The 19382-nt window shown below is 43.9% G+C and overlaps 1 protein-coding gene across 2 annotated transcripts in view; it reads right to left on the reverse strand.

The window, feature by feature from the left end:
* The window catches only part of CALCR (calcitonin receptor), a 2320029-nt gene that overhangs the window by 670411 nt on the left and 1630236 nt on the right, over nucleotides 1-19382 (reverse strand). For both annotated transcript variants that reach the window (XM_069211663.1, XM_069211664.1), the window contains 2 exons: nucleotides 7389-7449; nucleotides 7223-7289 (listed from right to left, as the gene is read on the reverse strand). In XM_069211663.1, coding sequence (XP_069067764.1) covers nucleotides 7223-7289; nucleotides 7389-7449 — 128 coding nt within the window. The remainder of the gene's footprint in view (nucleotides 1-7222; nucleotides 7290-7388; nucleotides 7450-19382) is intronic.

The following is a 19382-nucleotide window of genomic DNA, read 5'->3' on the forward strand; positions in this document are numbered from 1 at the left end:
GGTCCAGTGGGGGGACTTCCAGCTCCACGGCGGTCTCCTCATCCCAGGTTTGGCCGTTGGGTTTTCCAACCACCAAACTGGTGATCAGGCCCTATGATTTTTAGACAATCTATATATATTAAACTCAATTTGAAATCTCAGAAATACATAGTAGGTCCTCAGGAATAACTTAACTGCTCTACCAGGAATACCTGAGGTAGACTGAATGCAGTACAAATGGCACTAAAACAACACACTAAAACACAACATGACAGCACAACATCAGAACATACAATATCACAATATAACATGACATTAATCATAATACAAAATAACAAGATACAACATTGCAAAGTAATATAACTTAACAACATAAAATACATATTATAACAGCACAAAACAATATACTTTGGAAATAAAACATAATATAATCTAATATCAAAACAAAATATATCCCAACACTGCAACACAACATAACCTAATAAACTAAGTTGAACTACACGTGATGAAAGGAATAAAAAAAGCACATCTCTGTAAACTCTGGAAATCCCCAAAACAGAAACATTAAAACACTCAGTCAGACTTTCTCTAACCTCGCACCAAGACCATAGACTGGAAAATCCCAGAGCTAATACTAACATGTTCTTATGCATCAAGACCTACCTCTTCAAAGTTCACTTTAAAAAATGGCTTAATCTCCAGCTATGTTTCCCTGATTCCTTCCTTTTCCACCAATAGAGGAGTTTGAGTACACTTAAACTTCCATCTCCATTTTCTCCTATTAGTAAAATACCCATGAACACCAGTGATACATTTCATAATACATGAACTATTTTCTTAATGCAAAATACACCCTTATGTTCAAAATGGGCCACAAGATGAATTTTGTGCTAAGAAAATAGCACTAAATGCTATGGAAAATGAACAGCAGTCATCAGCAGATGTGTGCTCTCTCTTAGGCGTTGATTTAACGAAAGTGGTGCTGTACACAGAGCAGAGCCACTTTCTTTGTGCCCCTTAGTGCTCACCTGATGCCATCATGTGTGCACCATATCTAAGATATGGCGCACCATGGTGGTAGTTAGGGAACTAACGTAACAATTTTTGAAGCTAGTTCAGAGCTTTGCAGGATTAGCGTAAACATTTTGATGCTAATCCTGCAAGGCCCATTATAAACAATGGTGTGCCTGGCAAACAAACACAAACGATGGATGGAATACGAAACCAATCAAACATTCACCCCCAGTCACGGATCTGGGTTTAATCCATCAATTATTTTACTCACCATGCCACCCCAGTTTGAACCCAGCCATATGCAAATCATTCTTGGAACAGTCCAGCCCGAACTGCCAGGCCAGGTCCTCCCTGGACTGGAAACAAGCATCCTGGGACTGATTTCAGGGTATCACCCTTCATCAGCCAGGCTAGCTTGAATCCAGTGCGATAGTGAGCTTGGGACCCACGTCTGGACATACCGGCGCACTTAGGGCGACTAAAGAAAACAAGCACAAATGATGGACAGAATGCCAAACCAATCAAATATTCACCCCAGTTACAGATCTGGGTTCAATCCATCAATTCTTTTGCTCTGTGCAGGTGTTAAAAGTGCCAAAAAAATGATGCAAAGAAATCTTGCCATTTCTTCGGCCTCCCTAATGGGGTTACAAAGTGATGCAATGCATCCATTGTGCCACTTTGTAAATCTGGCACAGCGATTTCGGCCTCATTGGGCCACATTAGAGTAAAAATAAATTACGCTAATGTGGCGTAAGGACGCATTAGGGGCTCATTAATCTGTCCCTTAATTCATTGTTCCTGTGCTCCTGCTGTACGAGTTTTTCCTTCATTACTCATAATTACACAAGCTGGGGTACTTGTGCAATTTTTCTAATTTCCCATCCCAAGAGTAATGCATAATTACTGAAATTATTCAGATTACTCCAGAGTAATTAAAACTTCTCCCCTGGTCTACTCACCACTATTTCTTCGATTAACTTCTCTAAAGACAGTTTAATGGACCTGACCTTTTTATTCACTCTAAATTGCATTGAACTGAGCCTACCTATATTTCATTGAGATGAAGCTTTGATCTTTCCTTTCTATTCTGGATAAACAGATCTGATGTACGCCGAGCCCATTACCTTCCACTACCACTACAAACCACATGTTAGCCACAAGTAGCTTCATGGCTTTGCCAATGAGATGAAATGAGAAAAATAGACTTTACTTTCTAGCTTACTCAATCTTCACCTGTGCTCTGAATGTGTTAATTGAATGTGGCACTGACCAAGAGATTTTGTTTTCCCCAAAAATACTTACAAAATGCATACATGTGTTATGCATGACAACAGCCCGATTCAGGTGGGAGACTCATGATTTTTAAAGTCACCAATTGCTTTATTTATGCTGCATCCAACCTAAAATTTACTTTGCTTCAATGTGCTTCAGCTGGGAAATTGAAGCCCCCGATTTTGTTCAAAATCTCTCTTTCATTTTTTAAATGTTGCCATGTATATTATTATTATATATACATGCAGACTGGGTCTTTCAGTCAGTCTTCTTCATCCATTGGTCTTTTACAGTGACATTCTCAGTTTGCTTCCACCCATCACAGCATACAGAAAGGGGGCAAAAGGTCAGCCAGCTGCAGCTATTTTTTTCTAAACAAATGTTATTGGCATTTTGCATACAACAAACAAGCAGTGTTCGTCAACAAAGGTTTCAAATGAAGTAAATATTCCATTTTACACAGTATCTCCACTGCGGAGACAATAACACAATACCTGGATGTCCATCACCATATCCCTCCCATAGTGTTTCCAAACAACCTGGTTTCCATGTAATCATAGTCTGAGGTGGTCAGTCATTGACATAGTTCTGAGGCATTTGTAAGTAGACCTGTTACTCATGTAGTGTATGACAGTATGTAGTGGTCAAGTAGATTACAATGCTTGAAGGATCAATAATCTTCAATCTAGGGAGAACAAGCTCCATCTCGGGGTTCACTGTGGTATTACAGGTGGAGAGGGATCCTGGTGTGTTACGCTGGCCAATAAGATTTCACATGCTCTGGCCAGTTCCATAGACTCTCTACTTCTCTGGGTTTCATGTAGCAGTATCTCTCCCTCGTAGTCTACCAATCTTACCACTTTCTTTCACACCCTTATCCTAGGCCCTGTTGGAGTCTTTCAATTGCAAGTTATTTCCTGTTTCGCAGTCAGAAAGGGTAGATCTTGGAATCTGCTTGTTGCTTAATTTTTGGCAGTGTGAGAATATTCGCTCAGTATGCAATGATGCAGGGTGCATGGGATTTCCTGTTCAATTACCTCAGCAAGAGTGTCTGTAATATACTCCCAGTATGATGTGAGTTGGGGCATGCTCAAAACATTTGCAGCAGTTCGGCTTCCTCCTCCCCGCATGTAGGTCATTTAGCATTAGTCATATGAAAATATCGATTGAGCTGTCCCGGTGTAAGGTAAACTCTGTGAATCGTGTAGAAGTGCATTAATCTGGTGAAAACATTCATTGAGACCTTGGGTGCTCTTTTTAGTATCGCATCCCAGTCCATGTCAGGTAGAGGGTGCCTAAATCTGCCTCCCATTAGGATGGAAGGTTATTCAAAGGCATAAGTGAAGCCTTCCCAATCGATTTATTTAAACATGTGGCTGCTTTCAAAGGCACCGTGAAAGTGACCACATACTGACACATTTTGTGATGCTGTGCTTCAGTGAGCCCCATCTGCCAGTACTTTCTTATCTCGGATGTCACTGCCCTGTGAAGTAAAAAGTGTCCATCAAGGAGACCATATTCAGGTCTGAATTCCTTGAATGGAAGAAGAACCCATCCCCTATATAGATACCCTAGCCATGTCGCTCCCACCTCCACCCGTCTCTAGTCCTCTCCAATCTCCCACATGTGACAACTCTGCTAGGTGCCACATTGGGATATCCGGTGAATATGGGGTGTTTGTATGCGTTTTCTGCAGGCATCTTATCCAGCAGAGCTGGACAACCCGAAGCTGCTGAATTCCACTCACTCAGTCGCCAGAGTCGTAACATCATGATGATTAGCCTACGGGTGACAGGACTTTAGCCCTCAAACCTCGTTCCAGGGTCAATCTCCCCACTACCCACTGTGCCAACCTTTGCAGTTGTGCTACTAAATAGTAATTTTCAAAATCTAGTACTGCCCCAGTCCTCCGGTTCGTTTGGGACATTTTAGGTTTGTTAAAGCCACTCGTCTATGGCCCATGCACCAGACAAATGATATCATAAGGGAGTCCAATTCTCTAATTACAGTGCAGGCAATCCACACCGGGAGTAGCCCAAATTAGTAGAGCAACTGTGGGAGAGCCACCATTTTGCTCAGTGAGACCCTGCCTGCCACAGACAGAGGCTGCGTACTCCAGAACCCCACAAACCTTCTTAAGCCCCCAATTGCTCTCCTTACGTTCCCCTCTAACAAGTCGGTAGGTTTGTGATAAACTTTTATGCCTAGGTACTGAAAGCAGTTGGAGTCCCATAATATCAGCTTCAGCTATTTTTCAGTTTGGCTAAGCGGAAAGATTTTGTTTGTGCGCAAAGTGCACCTCTACCAAAAGAGTCGGAAACTACAGAAATTCGAAACAAGGTCAACCTATTTTGAAAAGAAGCTCAAAAACACTAAACATAATGTAGAAATTACAGTGGTTTCAGTTTTCTTCTTAAAGTTGCAGACTTGCAACACTGTCAGACACAGAAGTACCCTCACAAGAACCTCGCTGATGCAGAGGAAATCTGCCCCCAGAGTAGCTGCAGCAAAAGACAGTGCAAGTGTGAGGTGTCTGCAGTGAAAAGCTGTACAAAAAGAGAAACGTTCTTTTAACTGATTTTTCCATTACCTACAGAGCAATCATACCACAAAGCCCACTAAAAAGAAGGATTCCATTCAATCTTACCTCTCTCTTTTTCTATACCAAGCCCATTCTGCTCCTTCCTGCATTTGCCTCTGTCCTCGACCAATAGTATACCTGCCAACAGACCCGAGTCAGACGGAAGACTTCTGATTTCTAAAGCCAAAAATCCCTTTATTTAGCTGTCTCCCATCGAAAATTGCTTTGCTTCAATGTATGTCAATGGGGAAAATGGAGTCTCCTGATTTTTTTCAAAATTTCCCTCTTTCAGGTTTGGAAACGTTGACATTGATGCAGTGTTCCCATTTAGCACCAATAGCACACATTTGATGTGTGCTTCACCATGCAGAGCAACAGCTTGCACACAAAATATGGACTTCTAATAACTGGCTTCACAGCCCTTCATCAGAACAGTGGAAGCGATCTTCATTTGTTTGAAGCTTTTCAGATTTCAGGTATCGACAAAACAGTTTTGTTCTGTTAATACAGTCCATCTTGGTATGTGATGCTTGATTCTTTTATCTTGAACTGTCCTCTGTTGTCCCTTGCCAAAAGGATGATTTATGTTGTTCTTGTCTTTTGCTTTGTTAGCTGTCAGCAGAGCACCGAGGCGGTTTATCAGATGATTAATTTCAGGGTTGTCGTTTTTAAAAAATATGATTATTGTAGAGCCAAATGCCACTGAAATGTACTTGTCTCTCAAGAAATTCACTTGTCCCAAATACTCCCTAAATCATATAGAGTGAGGTTGCAACTGTAACTGAGAATGTCTTCCTTCTGCCATATACTTGGATCCACAATCACCTTATGCATTCATTTGCTGCCCATGCAACTTTCTCCCCTCATTCATGTACTGATTGTCCACCCAACTACCTACTTGCCCTAATCAGCACAGTTGGTCATCTAGTGATTCTTCTTTCCAGGCATCCATCTACCCGGTCACCCCACCCCCATGTACTCACTGTCCATCCAACCAACTACTTGCACTTATCAGCACACAAAATCATCTGGTGATTCTTCCCTTTAGTCATCCATCTACCCGATCAAATACATGTAGCTACACATAAACACCATCCACCAATACCCATGACTTGATCTTCTACCTTCACCCGCCATACATCATCCCACCGTCGTGCAGCATTGATTTTTCTATCTACATTTGCATCCTCCCTGCGATGTAACTGTGCCTGCATGTCTATCCACTCATACACAGATGTACGCACAAAAAAACTTGCAACCATCTTCTCATGATGAATCAATGTATCCATCCAAAATACCAGTGTCTTGATATGCCTATATGTGGTTTCTGTTTCTTTATTTTTGACCGTGGTTTGGAACTAATAATGAGGAACGTCCGGACTAAGATCCGTTTTGGACTAGTGTGTGTATTGTGATATACTCTGCATTCTGAATTTATGTTGGCAGTACTTAACATAATTTTTGACTCTGCAAAACCTGCTCGTTGTTGCAGTTATAGGTATCTGCAGCTGAATTCTTTCTGTGTTTTAGTTTAGCATTTCTCCTTAATCTGGCCAACGAATGTATTTTGTCTCTTCGGCTTTATCTGATTGTTTTATCCCAGAGCATATTAGCCTATACCCCACGGTTTCTGCCCCTATATTGAATCTATCATCTCCAATACAGAGGCCTGTCCTCTGTTACACCTGTGGATCCCTTACAATTGTATGGGATATATGTAACTATTGTCTCTGTGGCAGTTTTAATTGATGAAATATCAATGGACAACTGAATAGATTTTCACTCTACAATTGGATAAGACATTGAGGGAGTCATTTTAAGTTTGGTGGGTCTACCATCAAGTGCCTTCACACCTCCATTGATGTTTTCTGCTCGGCTGGAATAAAAATGTTCCTTTGATGCAGCTCCTTGACAGGAGCCACTTCAGCATTAAAAATGATAATCACTCGCACCACCTCACTCGTGTTTGGCTGAAATGCGTGTCCATCTTTGAAAAACAAAAAATATATAGGGGCCCGTGAAGAGGGACCTTTCTCTCAGCACTTGAGGGGACAGTACTGTGGCCTTGTTTCTCCAGGGATAACAGAATGCACAGTGGTAGGAAGGGCACTGCAAAGAGTGGCTCATTGGGCAAACCTTCCCTCTCCATTCATGCAGGTAGATACAGTGGTTTTGCCAACAGCAGATCTGGCAGAAGTCCAAGCATTGGTAAAATATCATGCCCAACCTCTAAACAAGAAGGGGAAAGTGGAATAGAACAGATAGGACACCTCAAAAACGATTAATTTCTCTTTACCACATTTCTCCGAATGTCTTACATCTGTAGTAGCCTATCCACACATTTCACAGAAAAAAACAAACATGTATGCTTACCAATAAGGCTGCCATAATGGGACCATGCACTACGTAGAGCAAGTGTGTCTCTACGCTCATCCAACAACTGAAAGAAGAACACAACATAAAGGGGGTGATAAACTTACTTTGTCAAGAAAAACATGGTGACATTCATACTGCAGAGTATGGCAAGAGGAGCACTTACTTGTCATCAAAATATTTAGTTCTTGCAACTGCATGGATTGACGCTGGCACTAACGGGAAACCTAAAAAGATTAAAATTAATCAGTCAGATACAATGTTTTTGCCAGTCACTTCTCTAAAAACGTACTAGCCCATAAAATGCTTCCAGTAATTTTCATGATCTACTAATCAAATTATCCAGCCAGTTTCCCCTTGAATCGCTGATGACCTTTACAGTCAATATAGTAAATGTATCATGGAAACAGACGGTATGATCCACTTAGTGGGTTTATTACCCTGCAACCTATAGCAAGATGAGTGATCTGGCTCTACCTGCGCAGCTGTGCTATGACATTTTCGATGTCGAATTTAAGTTCCTCACTAAATGATTTGTTGAGTCCCATTCGCCCCTACATAATTTAGCACATCATAACTCAGTCAACAAAAATACTCCACGAAATTTGAATTGAAATTATTAAAGGAATTGTATGCAAGAAGCATTGCTCTCTGTCTCAGACGACTGAACATTACCAGAGCGTGATATAGTTTTATAAGCCAAGTTATTGTCGTGTAAAAGATATGATAATAAATATGACCGCAAAGTGAATTGTTCATTGACATTTCAGTCCCCGTTAAACCATCTGAAAGTTAATGCATTCCAGCGTGGAACTGTGTGGTCCTGACAGCACCCAGATTTCTGCCCAGTATTTCGCTGTAAGTGGTATCTCCCTTCTCTTTGGTGTAAATAATATTTGTCCCACGTCTTCCTTCATTTATAGTGTAAGGTTAGAAATCCTAAACCGTCGAAATGAACCATATAAAGATATTCCAAGAACAGTGGGGTGGGCAGTATGCCAGTGCCCACCAGCTGCTGTTTGAGTTATAAAATACAGAAATAATCAGGGTTCAACCGGTCCCTCAGACCTTTGGGCCCTGGCGCGACTTCACCTGCTGCACCAATGTAAATCACGCACCTGTCCTAGAGCCATCCCCTAGCTTTCGGATACCCACTGAGGATCGTTAAATTAAATGCAAAAAGTGCCTTATGAATGGCTGAAAGAGTGTCCAAAAAGCTAACCAGACGTTAGTGGCAAAGTCACTAGTGTTTGCAGAGATCTGTACGGCTCAGGTTGAGCAAAAGGACAAGGAGTATTATCGCCACAGTCAAAAATGTATGTTTTGCCGGTTCATTTCCACAAATGGGGTCATACATGTTGCTGCCAGATGCAATAGCACCCATTTGCTATCTCATGCTCCTGGCAGCTGGCGACTTTTGAGCGTGTCATCACTGCAGATGTTTGTCATGGCCCAGACAATCAGTTGGATCAGTCTTTTGAATGGCTTATTTTGAGCAATAGGTCGTACATTGCTATCCGGAGTTAAGGCTGTGAGAAAGAGGTTGTAAGTTGAAGGTGGTGTGTGATTACACAGAAGGAAAATATCTGAATGTCCTATGTGTCTAGATTGCTTGAGAACCCAAAGAGTAGATAATGTCACCGAGGACAGTAATGCTGGAGAACTAAGTAGACGGTTCTTTGGGACTATTTGTTACACAATTAATATAGAACCCTGTCTCCACATTGTAACCAAACTGCTCTATTTAGTCTCAAAATAGGTGCAATGTATCATATACAATTAAAAATAGAACCTTCAGATGCTTGAATGTAAAACAATTTCTATTAGAAATGTCAATATTTCTACCCAATATGCAATTTACGTAGGTCTCTTCAGGACACAATGGTGCAGTCTGCCACAACATCTCCAAGCACTGTACATTGGTCGTGTTCTGGGGTGGTCACTGATAGTTGGTGTTAGACCTGTCAGTGCTTGGCATGATTTTCCCTACCTTTTCGGTTTCTGACCTCCTGTTTTTGAACCTGTACTGAATAAAATGTTTGCTGGCTTTAGGACTCTGTGCACTTTACCACTGCTGTCCAGTACTAAAATACAAGTGCTCTCTGTCTAAATGGCATTGGTGATTGGTTTATCCATGATTGGCATATCTGATTTACTAGTTAGTCCCTAGTAACATGCACTATGTGTGCCCAGGGCCTATAAATCAAATGCTGTTAGTGAGCCTGCGGCACTGATTGTGCCACCTTCAGGAGTAGCCCTGCAAACAGACATGCCACTGCAGTCTCTGTGTGTGCAGTTTTTACTGCCAGTTCAACCTGGCAAAGGCACCCCCTTGTCAGTCCCAAATCTTCCCTTTTACTACATGTAACTTACCCCTAAGGTAGTCCCAACACCTGGGTAGGGTGCAGTGTATTTAAAAGGTAGGACATGTACTGGTGTGTTTTACATGTCCTGATAATGAAATACTGCTGAATTCAGGGGCATATTTATACCCTGTTTCTGCCGAATTAGCATAATTTTTTTTACGCAAAATCGACGCAAACCTAACTCCATGTTTATATTTTGATGTTAGACACGTCTAACGTCAAAATATAGGAGTGTGCACCATTTTGTGGATGCGTGCACCTACCTTGCGTCAATTAGATGCAAGGTAGGCGCTCCTGACTAAAAAATGGTGCTATCCCAACAGCCCCATATTTATCTCCCCATGCTAAAATGACGCACGGGTGGGAGGAGGGGCTATATAATGGTGTAAAGCTTGCTTTGCACTATTATTTAACACCTGGGTCAGACCAGGAAGTAGGGGATCTGTGGACCCATTTCCATGGTTAAACACCGTGGAATGGGTCCACAGGTGCCCTTCCCAAGCCCCTGAAACACCCTCACCCCCAACAGAGGGACACCGGAGGATGGGGGACCCCATTCCAGGTAAGTAGGATAAGTATTGGTAAGTATGGTTTTAATTTTTTTTTAAAGTGCCATCCGGGCCCTAACATGGGGCCCCCTTTATGGCACAGGGTACAATGGCCATGCCCAGGGGACACTTGTCCCGTGTGCTGGCCATTGGGGTGGTGGGCATGACTCCTGTCTTTCCTAAGACCAGAGTCATGTTTTTGGTGGTTGTGTGGCAGGAAATGGCGCAAGTCTGGTTAGAGGCATTTTTTTTGCCTCTAACCAGGCTAGCATCATTTTTTGACGCACAATCCCCTCCTTCCCTGCCGCCACCCCCAACGGGCTAGCGTCTAAAAAAAGTTTCGCGCCGGCTTGCACCATTCCTTTAATATGGCACCCAACTAGCGCTGTGGAATGGCGCAAGCCAGTGCTATACTTTTTGCCACAAAACTGCATTTGTGCAGTTTTGTGGCAAAAAGTATAAATCTGGGCCTCAGTCTCCACTATTGCAAGCTCCATGTCTCCCATAGGATAACATGGGGATTGCCTTGAAATATCTTTCAAGTGTAATTTCCCATTGGGAGCAAATATAGATGTGGAGTTTGGGGTCTATAAACTCCCAATTTAAAAACATATTTTTTTGAAGCTGGTTTTTAAATTGTAAGTTTGAAAATGTCACTTTAGAAAGTGGTCATTTTCCTGCTTAACCTATCTGTGCCTCTGCCTGGCTGTGGGAGCTGAGGTGTGCCCTGCATATCCTGATTGGTCTTCCTGGGCTAAAGTGATAGGAGGAGCTGACACTTGCATCTGAATGGGGCTATGCCTGTCCTTACACAAAGCAGTCTCTAACCCTCTGGAGTGTGTCTGGGTCCAGGACAGGAAAGGCAGGGTATTGTGTCCTACAAAGACTTTCCTTTGAAGTTTGCCTACTCTAAAGGCAGAAATGAGTATAAGTATTGGATCTATGAGACCACAATTTTAGAATACTTCTCAACTTAAGACATTTTGCCAGGAAGAAGAGCTGGATGCTGTGGAGGGACTGACACTCTGCCTGTTCCTTTGTTGTGCTTGTAGTCTGCTTGCTGCTTCTGTCCTGGGAGTGAAACAACTGGACTTTGCTCTCTACATCCTGCTTCCAAAGGTTCTCCAAGGGATTGGATTGAGCTTGCCTCCTGTTAGAAGTCTCAGAGACTTCATCTGCCAGCACCTGGGCTCTGTTGCTGAGAGTCCTGACTCGCAAAGTGGTGCCAAATCCAGTTCATGGCCCCTTGGGAGTGAGTTCTGGTGTAACCAAGAAGAAACCAAGCACATTAACTCCACAGCGACTTCAGAACTGGTGCTGCTTTCCGACTCTGTGCTGCTGCCTGCACCAGAGCAGTGGTCCCCACTGAGTGCAACGACTGAGACACAGGCCCAACGCCTCTGCAGTGCCTTGGAGGGTCTGCCACAGCATTAGTCCCAAGTGCCATGTCACCGACGTCCATGACACCCGGCACCGACTCCGCTGCAGCACCTGTTACCTTGTGATGTGGTCACAGCAGTGCAAAGTAGGAGCCTCACATCTTGACCTGCTATATTCATTGCCCCCGCTGGATCGTAAGGAACTGATGACTCACCACTGACGCTGCATCACCTCCCCTGAAACCCTAAGGGACCAAAGCCTCACCTCTCCTGCCTCACGGTAAGAAACCGATGCCTCACCTCCTCTGTGGCAGTAAGTAACCAGCGCCACACCAGCTCCAGCTATGCCTCATCTCCCAGACTCTGTGCATTGTCTTTGCTTCCTTATTGTTTTTAAAGGCACTGTGCATGGGGTCCATGCAACTTCATGACCGGACCACACACCCTCGCAAGTGGTGTCAGACTGCTCGGAACGACTCCGACAAGACGCCTTGATGGAATCAGTTGATGCTACTGTGTTTCTAAATGCTTTACTGAGGTTTAATCTTTAAAACTTTGTATCTTTGCTTGTGAATGTTGGATTTATGTAATTCTGGTTTTGGTTTATTCAGATAAATATTAGCTATTTGTCTAAACTGGTGTGGAGTACTTTTGTGGTGTTTTCACTGTGCTACTGTGTGTGTGTACAAATATGTTACACATTGCCTCTGAGATAAGCCTGACTGCTCATGCCAAGCTATCAAGGTGGTGAACAGGAGTTATCTTAGCTGTGTAGCTCCCTTACCCTGACTAGAAGTGAGTGTCCCCACTTGGACAGGGTGCAAATCACTGCCAATTAGAGACCCCATTTCTAACATTGGAAACCACTGCCAACTAGAAACCCCTTTTCTAACAGTTGGCCTCTGGATCCCAACTTGTCTTTTGAAAAACAGTGGTGGAATCAAACCTCAATCCTTTCTCAAATAACCTTCTGCAACACTCTGCACAATGTACACTGTTTGAAGTTTTTGTACCAGACTGCACTATTATGTCCCGAAGAGACTCACATTAACACATAAAGATGTGTAAAATTGTCTCATCCCTGCCTGTTATATATAACTTACCTATAGGGTACTAGTATAGGGTACCCTGTGCACGCAGGGCCTGTTAGCTAAATGTCACTAATTCACTGCAGCACATATTGTGCCATCACTAAAGTGAGAACACAAAGCTTGTCTTCAGGCAAGTCCCTGATGCCTAGGTGTGCAGTTTTAAAACATCGAATTTGACCTGGCCACATAAATGTTTTGCCAGGCCTAAACCTTCACTCCCAATATAGGCCCTAAATGCCTACAAGGCAGGGTGCATGGTTCTCAAAAAGTAGGACATGTGTACTTAATTTTTACATGTCATGACAGTGAAAAACATCCAGTATTTTTTTACTGTGACAAGCCTGGGTCTTCAATAGAAAACCACTGGGTTACATTATAATAAAATATAGCGCATGACTTCAGTTTGGAAATAGTTAGACCAATTATTCAAATATTCAAACGAATAGTAATTTAAACCCTGATCTAATAGTCAAGTCAGTTCCTAAATTACTATTTTGAAGTGTCACACGACTGGTAATGGTTTTCCTCTGGTGAGGTGTGTATATCTCCTACGGTAGACAAACACCCAGGGAGATGTTTCTCTTTAACAAGATGGCTGTCTGTGCTTTGCCAAGGAACTTAATGCACTTCAAAAAGTGGCTACCCTTTCCCAAGCAGATGTATCTCACACCTCGGCCTACCCCTTCATTGTCTTGTTAGCCAACCAGGCACCAATCCCAGTGGGAGAAGGGCTACCCCAAGAAATGGGATTGAGTGACCTCAAAGGAGGGTTTGCCTATTACACTATCTGCACCTCTGGGTGGGCAAAGGGAGCACTGCACAAGGGAAGAACATTTCTGCCATATTGTTTTTTGGAAGAGAGGGGCAGCGTGGAATATATTTCAGTAAAACACCCAGGAAGTGCTTTAAAAGTGGGTAGGATCACCTCTGGGATCTTTTATCTCATTCTGACAAGATGGAAGTCCTCATCTTTGGCTTCACCCCCTCCGCATGGGATGACTCCTGGTGATCTGCCACTCTCGGAACTACTCCGACTCCCACCAACCAGCCATGCAACCTTGGATTCATCTTGGACCCCTCACTACCCATGACCCAGCAAGTCAACGCCATCTCCTCCTCCTGATTCAACACCCTCTGCATGCTACAAAAGATTTACAAATGGATACCCACTGAAACTGGAAGAACAGTCACCCAAGCCCTCGTAAGCAGCAAGCTGGACTATGGCAATGCCCTCTACGCAGGAACCACGGGCAATCTCCAGAAGTGGCTGCAACGCATCCAGAACGCCTCAGCACTCATCATCCTGGACATCCCCCGCCACTGCCACATCACAGACCACCTGAAAAACCTGCACTGGCTCCCAGTCAAAAAGAGAATCACCTTCAAACTCCTCACCCATGCTCACAAACTACTGCTCAACACCCGACCAGAATACCTCAGCAGACGACTCTCCTTCGACACCCAACTCGGCAGCTCTGCCCCGCCAACCTCGCCCTTGCAACCGTCCCACGCGTCCGCAGAACTACAACTGGTAGTAGATCATTCTCGCACCTCGCGGCCAAAACGTGGAACACTCTTCCCACCCACCTGCGCCAGACCAAAGACCTCCTTACCTTAAGGAAACTTGTCAAGACCTGGCTGTTCGAACAGTAGCAGCACCCCGCATCTGTTCCCTCCTCCCCTCCTCAGCACCTTGAGACCCTCACGGGTGAGTAGTGCTCTTTACAAATTCCTGATTGATTGATTGTTTAGGATGTGGCGAGGAGTTTCCCCCCACCACAGGCTGGCACTGGGGATAAATGTGGCACCCTGCAATAGCCTCTTCAGAACACCTCTGGACTTGTGGAAGACAGAAGAAGGACTGCACATGCTCTTAAACTTGTGTAGAGAAAGCCTAGGAGCTGGACCTGCTCCCACTTGTACCCAAGACAGAAGAGTGAATGCCAAGAGCTAGTTGGCTTGATTTCTGTTAACCTCCAAAAACACAAAAGCTGCAAGAATCCCACATCTTTTCTGCGCCAAACTGACCAGTTCCAACTTGATTTGCCCTGAAACCTGCTAGTAGCTTTCTGGGAGATTATGTCCTAGCCCTCATGTGGTGTCCAAAAGGTTTGAAGGCCTTGACAGGTCTTAGAGTGTACTCTTTTCCCTTTCAAAATTGCGAGTCTGGGCAATTAGAAACTTTTTCTGAAGATTTCTTCAAAAAAAGCAGATGGTACCGCTGGACCTCTGCTGTGCCACAGCTGTCCCCTTTGAATTGCCGGTTGGACTCACCTTGCCGGTTTGCTCCACTGAAAGAATCTTGACTTTTGGAAAAGTTACTAAATCCAAATGTAGAGGACTTCACCGAGACCAGCGCCCAGAAGCACCCCAACAGTGACAACACTTTCCAGGGCCCCAGCTTCATACTTTGCCAGCTCAAAGTATCCCGCCTTTGAATTCAAGAGCCTTGAACTTCCTGCCAGAGCCAATGGTCTCCCCGAGAAACTGTGCTTAAGCCAACAGTTATCAATGAGCCCCTTGTCAGATTAAACCTGCAGCCTAACCTGCCTACGACCTCTTTGACCAGGACTTTTCTCCAGAAAAATGATGAAGTCCAAAGGTAATCTTTCCACCTTGAGGAAACCTGGTCCCTTCATCTGACTCACACTCCTCAGTTGACCATAACTTTTGCCTTTGACCTGGACAAGTGTGAGCAGATACCTGTGATTGGTGTGTGTGCTTTCTGGCACATAATTACCTAAAAATTTGATGGATGATATCTCCGGTTCCCTACATCAGAGTTTTGTCATTGTGTGTCTATTTGTTCTAACAAATGTACCTTCTTTTATAAATTGCAGGGTGTTTCAATGTCTTGTGTTTATTATAGCCTTTAATAGAGAGTCTATACTGTCCATTAAAGGCCCACTCCAGTGTTAAAGGCCCAGCAGAAGGTGTGGGCCTTTAACAAGGGAGCTGGGCTTTACTTGCAGTGTAGCCCAGCTACAAAGGGCAATGAGGCTATTAGAAAATTTCAGCACTAGAGGGCAGAATGTTCTAATGAATAAAACAAAGGCCTTACGAAACCAGAGGGAATGTAATCCCCACAGGCTTCATGAGGCCTTTGTTCACAGTTGTTGCTGTGAGCAAAGAACATTTGGAACATTGAGGCTCTGGGCTTTTACCCCCCATTAGAAGTCTGGTACACTCTATTATCCAACGGAGCTCACAACATTCCAATGTTCTTTTACTTGTTAAGTCTTTTGTTGCTGATAAATGCTTTACATGTTCCTCCTAAGTTAAGGTTGCCTGCTCTGTGCTACAACTACCAAGGTTTGAGACAGGTTTCACAGATCTGACTGAATCTAGTAAGAAATAGTGCCTTTAATACTTGAAGAGGGCTACCATTCACTTCAACTAGTAATCCACTTTCTCAGACCAACAATAATGTCAGCTGGTTTAGTAGAGCAAAGGATACTGACATTGTCCCTGTATTTTAGAGTGCCCCTTTTCATGAGATCAACTATTTAACATAGGATGGTATGTCCTGTCATGTTGTGTCATCTCATGTGGTCATGTCAATTCATGTCTTCATATCACATCATCTCGTCTTCTCGTCATGTCATGTCATCATGTGCCCCCATGTAAATTCATGTTGTCATATTACTTGTGATATTTATTTTATATCAGCAAAGCTTCAGGGTGCTGTAGATAAATATATAACTTAGAGCACCGGTAGTGGTCCCATAACATATATAACTTAGAGCACCTTTAGTGGGCCCGTAGATGCAATCTAAAGTAGTGTCAAAAACAAGAAGGGTTACTGATTAAAAGGAACGATATTCTGCTTTTTCCCACACTGTAGCTGATGTTGCTTTACCAGCAAGGTTAGAGAGAGCAAAATCTATTTTTTCAACACAGCTAAAGACAGCTTCTTCACCAAATGATTAAGTCCTGCTTTTGGGAACAGGCAAAAGGCAAGACTGATCAGGATTGCTTTGTAAGTTACAATAACAAGCAGCTGTTGGGGAGGATGGGGAGTCTATTAAAACTGGATTAATTTTGCTACCTTCATTAGAGCAGACCAAGAACGTAATCTATCCTGAAGCCACAATATGCATCATTTTTCAGCCAATAATGTTCTGGAAGTGGTAACCCCTTTGCTAATACTTAAGATTATGTGAAATGAGTTGATGCAATTTTTTGTGATTTTGTGAAGCACCGAGTGTATCTGATAGGCACATATAAATGCGTTTTTTGAAGGTCATCTTTATGTCTTTTTACAAAGATGTCTTTCATAAAAAGCTGATCATTTCTTAGTATTTTGGCAAGGATCACATTAGCAGACCAAAGCGTTGCAAACCTTGCCCGATTTAAAGCATTCCTCACAATGGCGTGGGAACTTTTCTGCCTGTCTGCAACTACCATGAACAGCACAGCAATAGATTTCTAGAAGTGAGACAACCCCACCCCGAGCTTGAACAAATGTCCCAGCACATCAAATGCAGTGATTTTATTTATTTCTACAAGTTAAACCTTCTCCTTTTGGGGCTTGTTTTGGGAAAAAAGTACTGTCTGGTTTTATTTGAATCCATGGTATGCTGGAAAGTCAGGATCTTTCGTTTGCTGAAACTGCTGCGGCTAAGTTCCCCAGAGGAACAGTTTTTAGTTTTGGAGGATGACTAGGCCCCAGCTCCCACTTACAAGAACTGGTCCTCCAACCAGTATAAGGCCATTTTGGGCCCGGCCTTGTGTCTCGAGGTGCTGCCTCGTTCTTGCTCTCCTTCTCTCTCTCGCTCTCATTCCTTGTTGCTCCTCACTTCCATCGTCCTCCCCTTGCTCGCTCTCTTTCTCACTCTTTGTTGCCTATTTGCCAATTTTTCCTTTTACTCTCGCTCTCACTTCTTTGTTGCCTGTCGCCTGTTTTTCCTTTTACTTTCTCTCTCACTATTTGCTGCCTGTTGTCCATCTTTCCTTTCACAAACTCCTTTCCTGTCTGCCCCCATCTCTTGTTGCCTGTTTTCCCTTCTGTCCATTCTTATTTCTCCTTTGACTCTGTCCTTTATTGCTGTTCTCCCTATGTCACTTCCTAATCTTTATCCTCCCCCTTGGGACTCTCCTTACCCCCACTCCTTACCTGTTCTCCTGCATCTTTCTTGCATGTCTTTTCTCGCCTTCTGCATCCCATCCCTCCCTAGTCCTGCCCTTCCCCCCACGGTCCTATCCCACAGGGGTTACTTAATGGCAGCTGCTGCACTACTGTGCACCGTGCACCATTGGCACACCAAAGGTGCACCAAAGGCAAGTCCACTACGTCAGACCACGCCTAGCACCACAGACCCAGGTCCAACCAAACACTGCAGCTACACATCCTCCCAACTTTGAGCACTCAACACTGGATGCCACCATATCATCTGCTTCTATGCCACACCTCACACAATGGTAGGAACTTTCTCTGCCACTTCTCCTGCAGCAGCACTCCTACTCCACCCACAATACACACCTCACCTTGCGTGACATGCATGCTTCTCAACATCAGATCTCTTTGCAACCAAGCCTCCGAGGTCTGGGACATCATCAACATGCACTACCTGGACATTCTCTTTCTCATCGAAACCTAGGCCAACACCCCCTCATCCACACCTACCATGGCTATGGGCAATACCATTGGGATGCAAGATCTTCCACCAAGACAAGCTCAACAAACTATGATGAGGCTTTGCCATCATCCACATAAACCTCATCACCGATGAGAACAGAATGTACATGGAGCACATGCACTCCCAACTACAAGCCAGCAACAACATCACCAGCAAAGACACCATAAATGTACCCTCACATACTGACCCCCTGAACCCTGCACCATGTTTAGCAACCTCCTCACTAACTTCATCACCCCATCACCATCAGCTCAAACGTCTTCATCCTACTTGGAGATCTCACCTTCCATCTTGATGAACTCATAGATCCCAAATCCAATGTCCTACTTGAAAGCCTGGACAACTTTGAACTCACCCAGCTCATTCAAGGCCCTATCCACAAGTCAGGACACACCTTCGGCCCCTTGTTCACAGCCTGTAACAAAGTTAAAACCTGCCATCTCACCCCACCCACTCCATCATTCACTTCTAGATCGACACACACCAACTCCTCACACCAAAGGCAACTAGCGGTAGTAGATTGGACCAACACCCTCAGAGCCAACCAACCAGACCTCACTGGGGACCTGCAGACTGACATAAGAACCTCCATCAACTGGATCACAGGCTGTGTGGACAACATAGCCCCTCTGAAGGATGTCAGACAATCAAGAAGCAATGCATGAGCCAGCTAGTACAGTGAAGAGCTAAGAGACTCCAAACATTATTACAAACAGCTGGAGAATAAATGGTGAGCTAGCCAGAACACCAATGCAAGAAACACCTACAAGTCCAGACTTAGAAAATATCACACCTAAATCAATGAGGCCAGGAAAGCAGCCCTTGCACTGAGACTAGAAACCAGTCCCAACAACTGCAAAGAGATCATCAAAATAGTCAAATAATTATTTAACCTCTCAGGAGCCATCACCACTATCACCCCATCATAGGACTTCTGCAGCCACCTCTCAGACTCTACAGCAACTTTGACTGCCAACACATGGCGCAAGACCTCAGGAACCAGTGACCCCCACCACCAAGTGTTACCACCAGCTACCAAACTGATGCCCCCTCACCCCAGCAAAAATAATGAAAGCAATCCACTCAGGGGGGTCCCAAAGACCCCTGCCTCCATCACATATACAGCCTAGGAGGAGC

Source organism: Pleurodeles waltl, chromosome 10, assembly GCF_031143425.1.
Source record: "Pleurodeles waltl isolate 20211129_DDA chromosome 10, aPleWal1.hap1.20221129, whole genome shotgun sequence".
NCBI lineage: Eukaryota > Metazoa > Chordata > Amphibia > Caudata > Salamandridae > Pleurodeles > Pleurodeles waltl.